The sequence below is a fragment of the Lonchura striata genome, chromosome 10 (genome assembly GCF_046129695.1).
Source record: "Lonchura striata isolate bLonStr1 chromosome 10, bLonStr1.mat, whole genome shotgun sequence".
In the NCBI taxonomy this organism is placed as follows: Eukaryota; Metazoa; Chordata; class Aves; order Passeriformes; family Estrildidae; genus Lonchura; species Lonchura striata.
This window is the reverse complement of record NC_134612.1, coordinates 2,151,487-2,169,337: the sequence shown is the minus strand read 5'-3', so window position 1 is coordinate 2,169,337 and position 17,851 is coordinate 2,151,487. Positions and strand designations below refer to the sequence as shown.

The following is a 17,851-nucleotide window of genomic DNA, read 5'->3' as shown; positions in this document are numbered from 1 at the left end:
TCTGAAAAAAATGCTTAGCAGTGTCTGACTTCTGTTCCAAGTCAAGGTTGACATGAGAACAACGACAGATCATATCAAGCACTTCTGAAAATGCCATCCAGAGCTCTTTGGCCTAATAAACAAAACAATCTCACTGTTGCTGCTAGTCTCTGCCATTTCCATCCTGCTGATCACATTATTACCTTAAAGGCAACCAGACAATTATCAGATTGTCTCACCAATTACACAGCAGTGGAATGGGGAAAACTGGAAAACAAAGGAGCTGAAACAAAACAAACCACAAATCTGAATAAAAGACAGATGGCAAAACAGAAGGAAAAGAAAAGCAAGGGAATACAAGCACAGATACAGAAAAGCAAACATTCTAAACCAGGTTTTTTTTTTGAGAGTAGATGCATGACAGTAATAGTATAGAGAAGATACAAAAATCAAAATATTAGTTACTAAAATGTCCATTGTGACACTAAAAACAATATTCCACTTTAGTCTTTTAGAAAGATTTGTCAGAAAATTTTTCTGTGGGTTTTGAAAATAGCATTCAACTGTCACTGTTCACACTGGCCCCACAAAACCACTGAAAATGGAAATGCCCTCCGAACAGGATTTACTTTTGATATAAATACAAATTTTATGGTAAAAACTATTGCCATACCACGTTCAGCAGGCCGTCCTTTTGGTTTATCTTGTAAGTAGTAATTGCAGTGTGATTGAAAAATATTAAATCTCTTTATTTCTTTGAATTTGTTCAAGAAGCTCTGCTCCTCTTTTTGCGTATGCACTGCAAGGACCTCTTTTGTAAGTCCCAGTTTTTTAAATGGCTCCTTCTCTTGATTTATGTGTGCAGAGCTGGATGGAGGGGCAAGAAGTTGGCCATCTATGATTTCTGCTCCACTTGGACCATCTTCTATCATTTCTACAGGAACAGAAAGCAAAATATTCAAGATGAAGCAAAGAAAACCCTGTACATGCATTTTTAAGGTATTACAGTTCTGTAGTAATTCTGCTGCAAGTTTAAGATTACACATTCCATTCCTATTTATTCTACTTCCTAAGATCATCTTGGCTGTAACAAAATGTAACTCATGAGCAGATATCAGCTGTTCACATGTCTGAAATTTGAACTTGCTAGCACTTGCCATCTTGAAGTAAAAATATTAGCAAAATCCTACCTAATTCAGGTTGTGGTTTTTTGTCTCCAACGTGAACAATGGTGCTACTGTAGCTGCACTGACTGGTGAGAGACACAACACTTTCAGGCTTGCCAGGTAAAGCCAAAGATGTTAAGTGAGCACCAACCACTGGGGGACCACTTGATTTACCAGATGCCTTCAACACAGCAGGATCTGTTAAAAGAAATACAGTTGCAGCTTACTGAACATAAACAAGAGCAAATTCAAGTTACGTGCTGCTAGGGCTGCAAACCAGTAAAGGTCAAACTGTGCTTGACAAGACAAAAAAGTGAACTTTTTATTTTATACATTCCAGGAATAGAATGATTGTGGAGCAACAAATGCAACCCTCTAAGCCTATATACAGCCAAACCAAACCTTTTCAATAAAGGATATTTTCCTCATTTTCTGGTCTTCACTCTTCTTTCATAGCACAGTTCTGGAAGAAATTTTCTAGCCTCTTCCAAGAATAAGTTTCCCCCAGCTCCCAGTGTTGTACACTGATTTCTTTCATTAGCTGGTTACTGTAAGAGCTTTGTTTTTTGCATCCACCTATTTAAAATTCTCTCCCCTGAAAGCTACACACAGTAATCCAGCAGAGGTCAGAGCAGTGCCTCACAAAACAGCATTAAAACATTCCTACTCTCTTAGGAATACTTCCATAACACATATTTAAGATCCAAAGTTTGCCATTTTCCTGACTGGTGACTTCATCTGTCTCAGACATCAGTGGAGCAAAGAGCTGGTGACCCACATCATCTCCTGCCAACCAGAACCACAGAGACTCCAAATTACAGCATTTCAATCCCTGCTGTAGGACTCTTTGTTCCTGGTCTACTGATACCTTCTAATTTGATTCTAAAAGCTGCATTAGAACTTCTTTTTGAAGCTCATCAAATAGCCAAGATCATTCCCACAACCAAGTTTTGAGAAACTCCACTGGACACTCTCCCTTCAGCCTCATACAATGGCAAGGTAGAATGAGCAAATCTCTCATTTGCATGCAGTTCTTTACCAATCTCACAGTCCTTGGATTAACCAGTTACAAATCTTCATCTAGCTCCCCATCCAGTCAAGGGACTATGTCAAATGCTACATCTAAGGCCTAAAAAATTAACTAAATGTTTCTGTCTGCAGCAGACTTTTTAGACAGCTTGCCTCAGTAATCCCCAGCTTTTTGTCTTCATGGATGAACATTGAGTTCTAACATCTTATGAAACACAGAACAGTCCAATGCTGCATTTAACCTTCTCTTGTTCTTTTTTTTAAAGCAGAAAAGTAATATGCATATTTTTGTTGCGATTAATTAGCAGCTAGGTCCTTCAGCTGATTGTTCTTACAAGTCCTAACTGTGAAATAAACTTCTTACATTTGATAATGATTCAAGTCCTGAACCTCAAAATCCTACTGTATTTTGCACAGTACAAATTAGTTTATTGCATCTACAATCCAGATATGCATATGATATGCATCAACTACTCAGTATTTTAATTGTAAGATATTAATGATGAAAGTTAAATCACCAACATCAAACACTGAGAAAGAAGCCATGAGGTCATGCCTAAGATACACTTGACATTATTCTGCAAAGAAGCAGCATCCAACTGCCTGCCAGCAAAACTCAGCTATGAGAAAGCTGTGGAGTTACCTCCTAATGGCTGGATAGAATTATCAGCTGCTTTTTGTTCATGAACTCCAGAACTCAGTGATGCAACACTTGTTGAAGGCTCACATTTTCTTTTTGCTGTACCAGGCACATTACAACTCTCCAAGTACCTAAAATGCAAAGATTTAGCAATATTAGACATACTAGTCCTGTGTCCAGAGGTCAAGAGTAATTTACTCACAGGTTGCTCACCTGATGACACTGTCCAAACAGCTGATCTGCTGATAGGAATACACAGGTTGCTCTTTCCAAGCCAACTCTTCAGTAGTCACATTTTTTGGAGCAACTGTTCCTGCAGTATCCTTTCCCCCTACACCTTTCACCTGACCACCAGCAGTATTCTGCTTCTCTGTGGAAAGAGATACTGCTATTATGTAATTAAAACATGAATAAAAGCAAGAGTAGTAAAGGTCTTTCATTTCTACATGTTTAGTAGGTTACAAGTTAACCACTGTAATGCACCAATAAAAGAATATTATGCAAGCATTTTCCTATCCTTATGGATGCTTGGAGTTATAAAGTTTAATTATATTGCACAGGGATCCAAAGGGAATAGACACTATGGCTATAAGAGAATATATATCATTAGGGTTGAAACACACTCAGGATGAGACAACTCTAGTGCTCACTTAAATTATTTCAAGACAACAGCTTTAGGCCATGCCTTAACTGTGTTAAACCACTACTGATTCAATACAGCCAAACACAGTATTTTCCTGGGCACAGAGAGACACGGGACAATATAATTGGAATTGATAAAATGCTGCCTTTATGCACTGGATAGAGCTCAACTAGAAAAAAGTCCTGCTGCCATATTACCCAAAGCACCAGCACAAGAGACTAGGAACTGCTCGTGTCCTACCTGCCAAAGACTCTTTCTTGTAGTCCAGTTTTGCTTTACTGTCAGTGAAAATATGCTGTCCTTTATTCTTGACCTTACGGGCATATTGACAAACCTCCTGAAAGGGAGGAGGGAAGAACAGTTATTTCCTAATTTTGACATAAAACGTTATGCATAGTGATTCCTCAGTAGACTAAATCTAACCTCAGTTAATCTCTATCTTGCAATTAGTTTGATCACAGAAGAAATATTTATATATACAATCTTATTGTGCAGTTGCAGAAGTTTGCAATTGGAAAAAGAAGAAATTTAAAGTATGTTTCCTGTAAACAATTACTCTGCGTTTCTTTTAATCTGTTTGAATAACTTGAATAGGAAAATATAAAATATCCATTACAAAGATGTCTTCAGGAAAAGAACAAACCTATCACTTGGTAAAAAACCTAGAAGTCTAACCAAGCACTGACAGGATATTACAGAATTGGACTGTAACAGCCTTTACTGTCTGTGGAAATAGTGAAGGAATGCCAGGCATCTATTTCCCTGTTAAATAAGACATCCTCAGACTTCATCTGCTTACTCCTCCAGTTAAGAACTGAAAGCCAGGAAAGTGACCACCTTGGCAAGAGCAGGAGTCTGCAAAGTCTGATCACAGAAGCACAAATCAGATTTGGGAGAATTAGCCTACAAGCGATACAACTTATCAAGGAAAATTTTTGGCTTTCAGAATTAAACACAAAGTAAAGTTCTAAACACAAACTAGAAAATTGTTTTATTCCATTAAATTTATTTCATTCTATATAAATTCTGTATTTTTGCAACATTAAAAGCCATCAGGATCAAGCTATCCCTTGGTTATACAGGCATTACTGCATTTAATCTTGTTACATTCATTTGAGAAAACAGTAATTACAGATTTTCCCCTCCCAAAAGAAACTGCTTTCACATACCTGGCTGGTTTTCCAAGAAACACAACATACAGCAGCAGATTAAGTGAACACAGTGTATAGGTTTGAATTCTTTATAACACTGACTTTCATGTCTATCACTATGCTTCAGTACCCTGAGGCTTCATGTACACCAGAAATGCTTACTCCCTCTACATTAAACAAAAAAGATGGCATTTTCTTTATCCTTTCTCCTATTTCTAATTTGAAAATATTATTCTAGAAGTTAAAAATCCCCACTTAGTTTGTTTTGTGCCACATACTTGACTGAGAAAAATTAAAAACCTACTGGTTTATCCTTATGACTGTCTTCATTATTATTTCCTGTGCTGTCACTGGAGGATGTCACACTCATCAAGTGCTCATGTGAACCATTGCTACCCAGACTTCCATAGCCACTGGATCCACTGTTGTGTACAGGCTGTTAAAACAACATAAAAAAAAATTATGTATGTATACACACACTCTCCTCAGGACTCCAGTAATTCCTAGTCAGGAAATGAGATACTGTTTTACACTTGTTTTTTGTTTTGTTACTTTTTTTTTTTTGGGGGGGGGGGGGGGGAGGGGAAGGGGGATTTTTTTTCCTAGGATTTTTTTGTTTTTTCCTGTTTTTGTTTTTGGGTTTTTTTTTGGTTGGTTTTTTTTTGTTTGTTTGTTTTGTTTTGGTGTTTCTTGGGGTCTTTTGTTTGTTTGTCTGGAGGACGCCATGACCACACGAAATTCTTAAGGTATCAACTGGAGCTTTAAGATCAGTAAGTCTTGTGTGGTAATCATGAGTGCAAGGAATTCCCAGGACTGTAGCCAACAACTCCAGTACAGTAGAAGCAGCCAAAGGCAATGTCATAGCAAAACAAGAGCAGGATCTTCCCTGAGCAGGGAAGGAGCAAAGTCCTTGCTGTACCTGCAGCAGGAGCCGATAGATCTGCTCCGTGATCTCCTGAACGCTGGGGTGAAGGATTCTGTCCTCTGTGTAGTTGGGAGCAGCAAAGACATCTTCATTTAAGGGACCCCTGCACAAACCAAACATACACCAGCTCACTGCAAATCCAACTGCTCCAACCACAGAGACTGCAGCTTCAATTTACCTCCCATATATCCTACACAGAAACTAACACTTATTCTGTTCCCTCTTCTTAAAGATCTCTATGTAAACCTGAGGGTAAGGAAAACAAAAATATCCTGACTTACGTCCTGACTTTGTGTCTGCCAATAATAAATGAAACTTTTCGACTCCAAGGGTTGATGAAACTGGACCAGCTGGTGTCCATGGTGATATAATCTCCATTCCTTGTGCAAAACCTGATGGGTGAATAGTCAAAAGGCTGCCCTCCATACTGAAGAACTGCAATGAAGGATTCAAACAGAAATTTCATATAATGTTTGCACAATTCTACATAACAATTCAGAATTTTACAATGAACTGTACATTCAGGGAGGGAATGGACATTCAGTGTACTTCCTCGTTATGGAGGAAGATGACACTTGAGAGAACAAATACTGGGTACATTGATACATTTAGAAATTCTGAGCTACCAGAATAAATAGATTTTCACAATTTACTAGACTGTGGTCAAGAAAATCACCTTAAGAATACAATAAACTAAAGAAAGCTGAAGAAGTGACTTTACAAACTTTGCCAGAATGGCTCTTATTTTCTTCTCCATGAAATAATAAAGAGTATCATGTAAGATATGATACCTTCTATCACACCATTCTCATAATTTTTTTTTCTTTTTCATTCATTTCATACATTTATGTATGAAATACTCATTTATAGTCAATTTGTTTACAATAGATATGTATGCTTCTTAGAAAGTACAAAACTGAGTGATTTCTCATTTTCATGGATTTGCATTAAGAATCAAGCTGTGCAGTAAAAGATTCAGTATTTACTTCTGGAAAAAAAAAATTAAAATCACAATTAATTTTCTCCTACTACTTGTTAAGGTCTTTGCAGTCATTATAATTACATTCAAGAAAAAAAAAAAGTGTATTTCTGCCACAGTAAGAGGTTACATACTTTTTTTGTGAATTGCTAACATTAAGGGTCTGTCATTTGGGTGAAGATGCACCAAGACTGGTGTTCCTATTAAATCCTGAGGTAGGTATCCCAACAGAGGTACTGCTCTGGAGATAGAAAGACAAAGAAAACATAATAAAAATCAAGTAGAATAAATGTACATTTTATGTTTGAAATGTTTTAATTTTAAGCTTTCTTTGCTCATTTTCCTGTGAAGAGAAGGAATAATTTTAGTTTTACATTTGGTGAAAAAGCAATGCCAAGTTAACAAGTCATGCACTTAGGGCAAGGGAGGCTTTGTTTGTTTGTGGGGTGGTGGTTAGACCAAATCAAGGGGTCTGCTACAGCAGTTCTGTCTTTTTTTTTGCTGCCTAACTTTAGAGGATAAATCCTTACCCCAATTTTAAAAGAGCACTAATAAAGTTTAATCTTGTAAAACTCTCATGAAGGTAAATAGTACTCCAATCCCTTGGCTGGGAGCCATGGCTAAGGATCACAGGATTACCACAGCTGAACTAGCACCAGGGGAGCTGACCAGCACTCAAGACAACTTTCTCACAGGCAGGTGAAGAGTTCAGCTCAGAAGAGCTGCAAGGGAGCAAGCTTATTAACCAGAGAATTAAAAGCAATGCTACTGATTTCCTGTACATTATCCATGACTTCTAGTGATGTGAAAAAATTATTTATGTGATGAAATATTTTTTATTGAACACTTCAAGCATTTGTGTTAAGGATAAAGAGTGAAAGTTCAGAAATACCACTCTCCACCTTACCCTGGAGGTTAACCACTGAAAATGTGCTTTGGAAAAAAAAAATTTACTAAATCAACACTACTCAAGTGATGTTTAAGTTACCAGACACCAACGACTCATCTTGTAAGATCAAAATGCTGTACATCTTATCCCAGCCCCACTCAATGCCAAAGGTCCAGGGGCAGGGAGGAACCTGAGTATCTGAACAGCTTCAATGAAGAACTCAGCCCCAGTGCACCAGACAGGGGATCTGTGCCATGTAGGAACTCAAAAGCATTATGCACCAAACACCTTCAACACTGCACTTCCAACAACCCACTGGAATTACATCAGTTCCCCAAAACATCAAACATACCCTTCCAGCAAAGAAGCTGAGAGGGAAAAGAGGATAGCAACTAATGCCTTATTACCAAAGCAATTAGTTTAATAATCAGTCTCAAAAGTTTGTACATGAACTAAGCAACAGAGCAGAAACTGGCATGGAACTCATACCACCAGATCACTTTGACATTTAGAAGTGCTGCCAAGTCCAAAGCACATGAGAAAAGTTGCACTGCTAGAGGACTTTAAAATCTCAGTCAACTCCAACCAACTTCAGCCAGGGCTCCATCTAGTAACACCATAAGAAGGTTTTGTTCAGCACTGCTCCTGTTTGCCACCTGCTTTATGAAAGCCAGGGATCTAGAATGTGAGACTGAGCTGGCCTTGCCTGCTCTGATAAAAAGGAAAGTAAAAGATGATCCAGGAGCTTCCCACACTGCTGGAAAGAGGAGTTACAAAAATGGAGTGAAGTTTTCTTGATGGTACCACACAATAAAACTACAGGCAATGGCCCAAGACTGGAGTCTGGAAAGCTGATGCTGGATGTCAGGAAAAGGCTTTTAACAGAGCAGTGCAACACAGGAGGTTTCCCATACAGATTGTGTAATCTATGTCTCTGAAGTTTTTCAGGTATTACTAAGACAAGGCCACAGCTGACCTACGCCAGGACTGGGCAAGGTTTCATTTCAAGCAAAAGGATGGAACCATGACCTCCAGCAGTCCCTTCCAACCAGCCCTTCTGTGCTCATATAATGCTGTATTTGAGAATGATATCTTGGGATTATGCTTCCTCATAATGAATAACTCATAAAAATTCAGAGGCTGAGTTAATATATTAATTTTACAAATGCAAATACACGTGTGGTATAAGAATGGCTGATGAGGATATGCTGCCAAGTTTAGTTTGTGTTTCATAGAATGACATTAAAAGTGCCAAAAAACAGAAGAAGTCTCTTTATATTATTATTTTAAGTTACACACAAAACTGCTTTAAATTAATTTACAAAGATCATTTCACTGTGAACTAGTTACACCCATTAAGTGCATGAAGTATCAAATATATTAAGACAAATACATATAGGAAGGATCCATTTAATTTCAAGAAAATATTTATTTTTACTTAATATACTCTGTGCAGAGATCAACCTGCAGAGTTCAGACAAATACATATTCTTCCAACCCATGAACACATACTGATTACAGAAATTAACTTTATGAAAGTCAAGCAACAGTTTCATGGCTATGTTATGAATAACACTCAACAGCAACAACAGGTGCACAGTTGCATATTTTTAAATATTAAGACTCTGCTTTCTTTAAGAATCTCTTGCTTTGTGTATTCTCCCTGGAGAACTTAAGAGTAACAAACTGCATATGCATGTCTTGGTAAACATTTATTGGGCTGCCAATGGTCTCAGGAGTTAAATAATTAAAAGCAAAATCAACTCCACAATCACAAGAACAGAAATAAATGACACAAAGCCTTCATTTCAGACCAAGACGTAATCAACCCTCACTGGAAGTGTTAGAAAACGGTATTTGAGAACAAGTGGTAACATCAAACTAACAGGAAAGAAGCTTCCATAGGATTCACAAGGAAGAATTTACTGGACTTGCTCCACTCAAGCCCAGGAATAAGGGCAAGGCTCTCCACTCAGCAATTTTGTCATTTCTGTTAAATGACTGCTGGATATCACTGAGCTGTGGACGCATAGAGCCCTCAGCCTCCTTGTAATGATAAACCCACTCTGCAGCTGGCTTGAAGCATGTGTAGAAATGAAGGAGAGAGAAAAATCCATGAAGAAGACATTAAGTTCTTTTATCAGCCTGAGCTGTTAGAGGGGCTGTATAAAGCACAGCATGGAAAAGCACTTTGTCAGCATTACACTGCCTATCCTACAGGAACTCAGCCACAATGTCTCAGAACTCAAACATGTTCTTTTTACCTTGACTCCATCTTAGTCAAACATCACAATAACCTCCTTTCCCCAGTCCCTCTCTCTTCTGCTGCATTTAAGGATTTTGCCAAGAATTAAGTAATTTTTCAGAAGCTAGATTTCCACGCAAAAAATGCCACAGAATCTCAAAAGTGTCCATTATACTCCTACTCCGTCTGAAGACATCCCCCCCATCTCAATCTACAAAGAAAATTTTAGCCTTCTTGGAATGCTTGAAAACAAATGGGACAATCTCAGCAGTCAGGTGTTACCACTGTTGCTTAGTTTTTGCTAAGGAGAAAAAAAAAAAATCAAAATTAAGTGCCATATACAGCCCAAATATCAGAAACCATCACGAAGAAAATATCAAGGAAAGTGGAAAAGGAAGGGGAAATGTAGCATTTTCAACTCAGGAATAGGTGAATTCTCTTTTCAAGTCAAGTCCCCAGGGCTCAGGATTGGGCCCTATTGTGTTTAATATCTTTACCCACTATCTGGCCAGGAGGATGGCAAACATCCTCCATCAGTTTGCAGACAACAGCAAACTGGGTGATAGAGTTGATTCTCCCAGGGAATAAGTGACGGGACAAGAGAAACTGGCCTCAGGACAGGTCTAGACTGGCTATTAGGAAACATTTCTTCATGGAAAGGCTTGTCAAGGAACAGGCTGCCCACAGAAGGGGTGCAGTCACCATCCCCAAAGGTATTTAAAAATGTGCAGATGAGGCATTTAGGGATAGGGTTTAGTGCTGGACTTGATGATCTTAGAGGTCTTTTGCAACCTAAAAGACTCTGTGAAAGCTTGGTTTAGACCTCAGTTCCTAAGTCTTTCCATATACATTAAGATCACAGGTGGCATTTTTATTCTAATTTAGGATGTAAATACTTACTCTAACCAGCTTTCATGACTGTCAAAGCAATTTCAAGTCTTCAGCCAATGTAATTTGAACCATTTTTATATACCTTTTTTAAAAATTATTTAATATTGTACCGAAAAGCTGTACCTCTAGTTGTACCTGGGCCAGCAGAGAGCAACAGCAGCATATTTGCTGAATGAAACTTAAAAAATCCACACCTCAATGTCTCATACTGGTAATAACTGGCAGCACAGGAATTCTTTTGAACATAGGTTCCTTGACTGAATTTATGTCCAGAATTTTTCAAGAGGAAAGTGGAAGAACAAGTTGTTAGTAGGCACTTAAATACCAGTGTAATGTGTTCTCATGCATAGTGAAAATAGGGGTATTCACTTTTCCTAATTTAAACACTCTTCAGTACATGCATAATTTTTAACCCCATATAGATACCTTAAATCCTGCAAAGATATTGGTTAGCTTGCTCATCAGTAAATTGAAAAATAATTTTTGTAAGTTACCTTTCATCTACATCCTGAAACAAACAGGTCGGTGTGTGCGTAGTTGTAAAAATCCTTTTGTCAGGAGGAATTCTGGGTGCTGAGAGAAAAATAAAAGCATTTTAGCAACTGGGGGTTTTGCATATATAGTACTTCAAGCTGCCACTCCAAAAATCTGGCCAAGAGCATACAGGAAAGTAGCAAGGACAGAGAACAGAAACAATTGTCTTTCACTTCAATAAAGTTTCAACAGTTCTTACTTTCAGGAAAGCAAGCTAATCTTTTTGCACTCAAGGATTACCTTCATAACCAGAATGGACTTTTTCTGCAAGCAACACACAGCAAAGCTGGTCTTCTGCTATTTCTGGATCTTGCACTTTGATAAGGTAGGGAGTCATCCGGAATGGGTGATAGCAAATCTCATTTTCACGCTCCTTTCCTGCACTAATAATTAAAGAGAGTTAATTATTTCAACAGATTCATCTTACACTGAACACAATTATAATTTATCCACTGTATTTCCCTCATGACACAAGAACTGCATATTAGCTACTAAAATAGCACCCAAGATCTTGATTTATTTTTTTTTTTGTGGAAGAGAACCCAATTCTGATGGTATCCTTTGTGCACCAACTTCCATAAAGACAGTGCTGTTCTCTCTGCTGCCTGAGACAAATATCCACAACAGCATTACATGGAAGTTTGATAGAAAACCCAGCTCACCCAGTAAATTAAGTTACTTTGTTGTCCTTCAGAAGGATGAATTTACACAGCTTTTTTATGAAGACTGCTATATCCCCTCAGTTAACACAAAGGTCATATTTTAATCAATATTTTTTCCAGTTTAGAAGCAGTGAAGGCTCAGTATCTAATAACAGGTGTTTGCTTAACCAGAATGCAAACATAGTTCTGAAAACAACAACCATTTACACAGTGACCAAAGAAGAATGAGTTGTAATAAGTTTATAACAGCAGAGCTAAATAAAAGTAAAGCTTTTGAAACCAGTGTTACCAGGACAAAAAATCTCCAGTAACACCAGCAGTACTTCTACAATACATCGAATGCAACACTTAAAGCAAACCAAATAATTGGGTCCTCTATCAACTGCAAATGAGACAAGTCCAGTAACCCTTGCATATCTTCCTAGGGGATACCTGAGATAAGTTTGAGCCATTGGTTTTCTAGAATGAAAGAGACTGAAGCAGGTGCTGAACAGCTCTATTTACATGAACCAAAGGCTTTCCAGAGCAGGAGGAGATGCTGTACCACCTTCCTTTATGGCACAAAGCTCAATACTCACAGAGATTAACTTCCAAGATGGAACTTTCCAAAATCAGTTCACTTTTCTCTGTAGCTGCTACAGTTAATCAACTCAAGGATGTGCATATGTTTTGGTTTACAATCACATTATGAAAAAGCATGAAATATTCAAACCATATGGTTCTTATAAAAGTCAAATACTTATGTAATGCTTGGTTTCATAACACAACACTAAGCTTTACAATATTGTCTTACCTGATGCGACAGAAAAAAGATTTCTCTTCCATGCAATCCTGGGTGGAAGACTCTAGAAATATTAAGCATATTTCATTACAAATTACTAGAAGATGATGATATTTAGTGTATGAATTTTTCCTTAGATAATACATATTTTTAATGTTCCCTGTAGTCTCCATATGTATTGGTTAAACACGTACATCAAAAGCAACTAAATCTGAACATCACTTGGATTCTGAGGCTGGCATGTGAATCACAGCTCCTTGTTTATCAAGTCTTTTTCCTAAACATATCTAAACAGCTCTCCAGTTTGAGCTGCTCACTCTTATCAACATTTTCACAGTACTTTATACCAATGACCAGAAATGTTTGATTACCTAGGACCCCAAATCTGACCACCAAATACAGTTCCTAGCACCCCACGTCTCTCTTTTTCCTGAAGACTTCTTCTCATGTTTCAAGCTTATTTCCCTCCTTTTCCAGAGTAGTCACACACTAATCTCCAAGGGAAGCTCTGGCATTTCAAAGGTTTCCAGTGCATAATATTCTGGATATTATACTGTTTGGCAGTTAATACATGAGAGAGTGTGCACACATCTGTTTACTGCATTATTTAAATTTGAAGATGTAAATAAACATAATAAAGCTACAGAAGATATTTCAAGAAAGCAAAACCAATAAAACTCCTGCCTAAATGAGTAATTAGGATTATATATCATTTACCACTGACCCTATTTTGAGCCAGAGGTTGCACTGGAGACCCCAACAAGGTCTCTTTTGACCTGTTTTATTGTATGCATTGCTTAGCACATGTTTATTGCTGATTGTTTTTTCAGATTAAATAAGGTTCACACCCTGGCTTTACTTCACACATTTAGTATGCAGTGGATTGGAATTTCAAACATTTAGAAGTGACCTTGAATTTCAAGTATTTAGTTGAAACAGTTGGCAGACATTTCTCAATTACTAGCAGCTGCAGGTACATGAGTAAAATAGTTCTACCACAAACAAATATCAACTGCCCTGAGAAATCTGATCCTTCACCATTAATTATGCCTAATATATTTTTTTTAAGGCTAGAAGAAGAGAGCTGTGATTACACTTGCTGAGCACACAGCGATGACAGCTGAAATACCTTTTTCTACACCATAATCAAGGTGTCCAGTACTCAAATCATAACCATTTTAAAAGGAAAGAGACAGAGTACTGTCCCCTTTACACTTGAGGAAGAGAAAATGTGAAGAAAATTTGTTTTCATTTGATTGTTAGTACAAGTGGAAAGTAAATTCACCATTCAGTATGAATTTCTACTTTGTTTTTATTCATCATCTGGCTGAAAGGGAAATGAGAACTGATAAGTAATGACATTGAGAAGACTTTTAACCAAGAGACAAGTCTTGCTGATTTATAGAGTACATTTGTACACCCAGTGCTGTTCAGAGGTGTTCTAATAATGCCCCTGTGCTACAGCCTCAAGAAGTGATGAGGAAGGATGGAAGGACACTCAAAATCAGCTCAAGTATTTGAATTTGTGTAACTGCAAGAAGGTCAGAGAAGTATCTGCTGTTGAGCCCACTCACCAGCTCTATTGCAAATGTTCCATGATGGTAATCTGTATGGGGTGGTAGAAGTATAGAACACGCTGACATCCTGAGGCGCCAAGAGCTCCACAAATTTGGCATTTTTAAAATAACCCCTCTTGCAGCGGAGAATTGAAGCAGCTTGATCAGAGATGTACAAAATTTTCCCAGTTATCAAAGAAACGGCTACAGCAAACATATCCTAAAAACAAAAATCTCAAATTACTTAGACCGTTTGAAACATTCTTCAGTGCAGCATGTATTTATGAGAAAAACATTTAAGATATATATTAGTAAGTTCAAAATGAGAATTTAGGATATTTAATTTTGTTACAGATGTTGTTCAACGCAATGAACCTGCTCATCAAGTATACACAGACAGAATATTTTTCAATTATGTAGTAAGAATAATACATTACTATTTACTGGGTTACAAGCCCTAAATATTGTTGTCTACAGTTCTATGATGCACAATGAATTTACAAAATAATTAATGACCTTCCAGCTATATAACTTCACATTTTCCCTGTGCTTGTTACAGACGTGATTTACATGCATGAAATTCAGGTGTTTTTGAAAGGCTGTTTGTGTTGGCTGGTCCATCCATAAAAAGTGAAAAAAGGGCTCTAAACCACTTAGTAAAAAATAATCAGTACACAGGTGGGAAGAAGTCCTACACGCTTGTATTGTTTTTCTTCTTGCCACGGAGGAGCTCCCTGTGTCACAACCTTTAGTGCTGCATTCACAAACACCGCACAGCATCTGAAGAGCTGCCAGCAGAACACTGCTTTCACAAACAGGTATTCACATTAATTAAACAACGTTTATGATATTTGGCTGAATTTCTCAGTTGTACTTTACACTTCCTATTTATTTCACCTTGTGGGCAGCCTTTTCTATTCACAGATACAACAAAACCCACCTACTTCAAGCTATGAACATCCCCCACCATGTTCTTGTTTTAGAGAATTCAGACTTAATATATTCAAATGAAGGTTACAGCTCAAAAAAATAGTAGAAGTAGTCTAATATATTTAGATGCCATTATTTTTTCAAGATTCCATAACTTATTCCTAAAATACTAGTAATATGGAAATAAATAATTTAAAAAACCATTCAAGTTAACATTTCACTGCTAGAACTCCAGTGATGGTCCTAGCTGTTCTTGAGAACACAGCACCACTGGACCTCTCAGAAAGCCTGTAGCAGTTGCAAAGAGCAGACAAATCCCACAGAAAAGGACACAGCGATTCCAATACTTTTGTCACTCTTCAGTCACATTAACAAAAACTGGTGAAACATCAAATAACTCGTAGTTATAATAATAAGCTGAAGTGATTCACCATGTGATTCAACTAAAATATGGAAAAAGTTAACTCTCCAACTTTTGCAAGTGCACTGAAATGAAACCTAATGATGTCTCTCAGTGTTTTTTATCACATGGACAAAGATGTGTCACACCACCGCCTCCAGGCACAAGGTACAATTCAGAGCTCAAGCCTACTTATTTCCCACCTAACTGACAGAAACAAGTTTGCAAAGTCTGAAAAGGTTCAGAGTTTCTTAACATCCCCTTAGGGGCAGAAAGGCAGTTTCTTCAGCTTTGTGGCCCAGTTACCAACCCTTCCCTTGTAAGAAGGCAGCATGCCTGAGAATTCCAGTTCCAGGAAACATTTTCAATACACACTGAGACTCAGGGCACCATACTCACTGCATTTTTCATGATGTATTCTGAGGTTATAGTCTCCACTTCTTCCACTGTGTAAGAGGATACATTGAGACCAGCAGGTTGGGATTCATTAATCATCAACAACTGGTAATATTCCTCATTGGCTACATGAGAACAACAAACAGTTTATAATCAGGATTATCAATAAACACCCAGCCCAGAAGCAGTAAATGGCAAAAATATTTTTTGGCATAAATGCAGAAGTTGGGAAGTTGGCAGTTGGGAAATCTAGGCACTATTCCAAATACATCATTTTCCCTGGTAGAGCTTCCTCATCAGTAACTCAAAGAAATGTACACATCTTAATCTACCCATATATGAATGGTCTAACAGTTCAAACAGTATGAAACCAAAAATTGTTTTCAAATCAATTTTCTAACTCAATCAAACAGCAGTAAAGCACCAAGCCTCTAGAGAGCTCCTTCAACTCCCAAAGGAACAAAAGTTAACAAAGCCAACAAATAGGAACAAAATGAAAAGTATTTGGTTAGAAAGGTTTTCAGTCATAGTACAGTTCTCTGTGTAGATCTACGTTTATTTAAACTCCTATTTTGAAAGTTTCACTTTAGCCAGGTTGGCATTTTCTAGGCAGTATCACGCTTTATTACCTTTAACTTGTTTAATGCTTTTAAGGGCATATTTCAGCGTCGTTAGGACACTGGATTTGCCTTTGACTCTCTTCTCAGAAGGAAGGTGAGCTTTCAGCTCCTGCAGTGTTTTCAGCAATTCCTTTTGTGTTTTGGCTTTAGTGGATTGCTCACTACTGTAAGATGAAAAAACAAAAAACACAACATCACTTGAATGCTTGAAGTGACACATCATCCACAGAGAAGCCCAAAGGTACTCTGGCACTTGTCACCCACATCAATTTCTACCACTAGCCTCACTGACTTTGCCAGTACTCATTCTGTATCAGCTTCCAGAACTTAAGGAAATTCTTATGTGACCATTTAAAATGAAAGATTTACCACCACCTGGAGTGTATTTGTAAAATGGGCTCTGTATGTGCAACAGGACATACGCCCAAGCACCACAGAATCTCTTTTTTTTCTTTTCCTCTTTGCTAGAGTCCCCCTCTTCCCTTTTTAGTGTTATTTCCCTTAGTTCCTTTCAAAATCAAACTCAGAAATGCTCATGGACTCCAAAGGAGAGAAGCAGGAGGTCCATTCAAGTCTTCACCTCCTGTTCAACCAGGTTTTCTTAAGAAAGGTCCCTGAAAAGGGAATGGCAGTGGGAGAGCATCAAGTTAACAAAACAAATGGAGAAATCCTTTGAATAATGTATCCCACCTAAGCATGGCAACACATTAAATAAGATAAGGAAACTCTGACTAAATTAGTAAGGAAAAGATCAGAGGAGGCTGGAGACAGAAGCTGCATTCACAGGTCTCAGGTGCATGTTCAGAAGAGCTGTCTCAGTGGAGAAGGACAAACTACAGAGACTACCAGTGCCAATATCAGAAAGGAATGACCTTCCTTTCCAGTTCCTCGTATCTCTCCTCATTATTGAGACGTGCTGACACAACCACAAAGGAAGAAAAAAGGAGGTAAGGGAAGTGAGGGAGAGGTTAGCAAAGATGGATGGCAGATGGTTAGGAAGGAGTTAAAATGATAAATCACCTTGTCTTTTGCATTGGAGATTTTAAAAGCTGATCATTTCATTCAGAATGATCAACAGGATTATAGAGCTGTTCCTAAATCTTCCTGAATTTTTTTCCCTTTCCAAAGGAAAGTCTTCTCTTAACACCTGAGTGTCATGGCTGATAATCTGTAAGAAGTTACCCTGGGCACTGCTGTGGAAACAATAGTCCTGGCAACTGCACTGCCTGACTGAAACAGCCAGGAAAGTGGATTCAGCTGCCAAGTCATTTTCAAGAGGATTTGTGAACACTTTTCTGAGAAGTTTTAAGAGCTTGTAAAGGTAAATAAATCATCTGACAGGTGCTGGGTATTTTACCAAAAATGCTTGCAAAGTGACAAAGCTGTACTAGAGAATACACATTGTTCTTGCTTCCATCACAATGCACTGTGAGAC

At 37.9% G+C, this 17,851-nt stretch overlaps 1 protein-coding gene across 6 annotated transcripts in view; it reads right to left on the bottom strand.

Moving 5' to 3' along the window:
- The window catches only part of PER2 (period circadian regulator 2), a 45,927-nt gene that overhangs the window by 8,603 nt on the left and 19,473 nt on the right, over positions 1-17,851 (bottom strand). For all 6 annotated transcript variants that reach the window (XM_021555762.3, XM_021555758.3, XM_021555756.3 and 3 more), the window contains 15 exons: positions 16,426-16,580; positions 15,800-15,921; positions 14,089-14,290; positions 12,527-12,578; positions 11,312-11,454; positions 11,032-11,110; positions 6,647-6,753; positions 5,815-5,968; positions 5,528-5,636; positions 4,913-5,044; positions 3,698-3,794; positions 3,028-3,184; positions 2,818-2,945; positions 1,170-1,343; positions 653-913 (listed from right to left, as the gene is read on the bottom strand). In XM_021555762.3, coding sequence (XP_021411437.2) covers positions 653-913; positions 1,170-1,343; positions 2,818-2,945; positions 3,028-3,184; positions 3,698-3,794; positions 4,913-5,044; positions 5,528-5,636; positions 5,815-5,968; positions 6,647-6,753; positions 11,032-11,110; positions 11,312-11,454; positions 12,527-12,578; positions 14,089-14,290; positions 15,800-15,921; positions 16,426-16,580 — 2,072 coding nt within the window. The remainder of the gene's footprint in view (positions 1-652; positions 914-1,169; positions 1,344-2,817; positions 2,946-3,027; positions 3,185-3,697; positions 3,795-4,912; positions 5,045-5,527; positions 5,637-5,814; positions 5,969-6,646; positions 6,754-11,031; positions 11,111-11,311; positions 11,455-12,526; positions 12,579-14,088; positions 14,291-15,799; positions 15,922-16,425; positions 16,581-17,851) is intronic.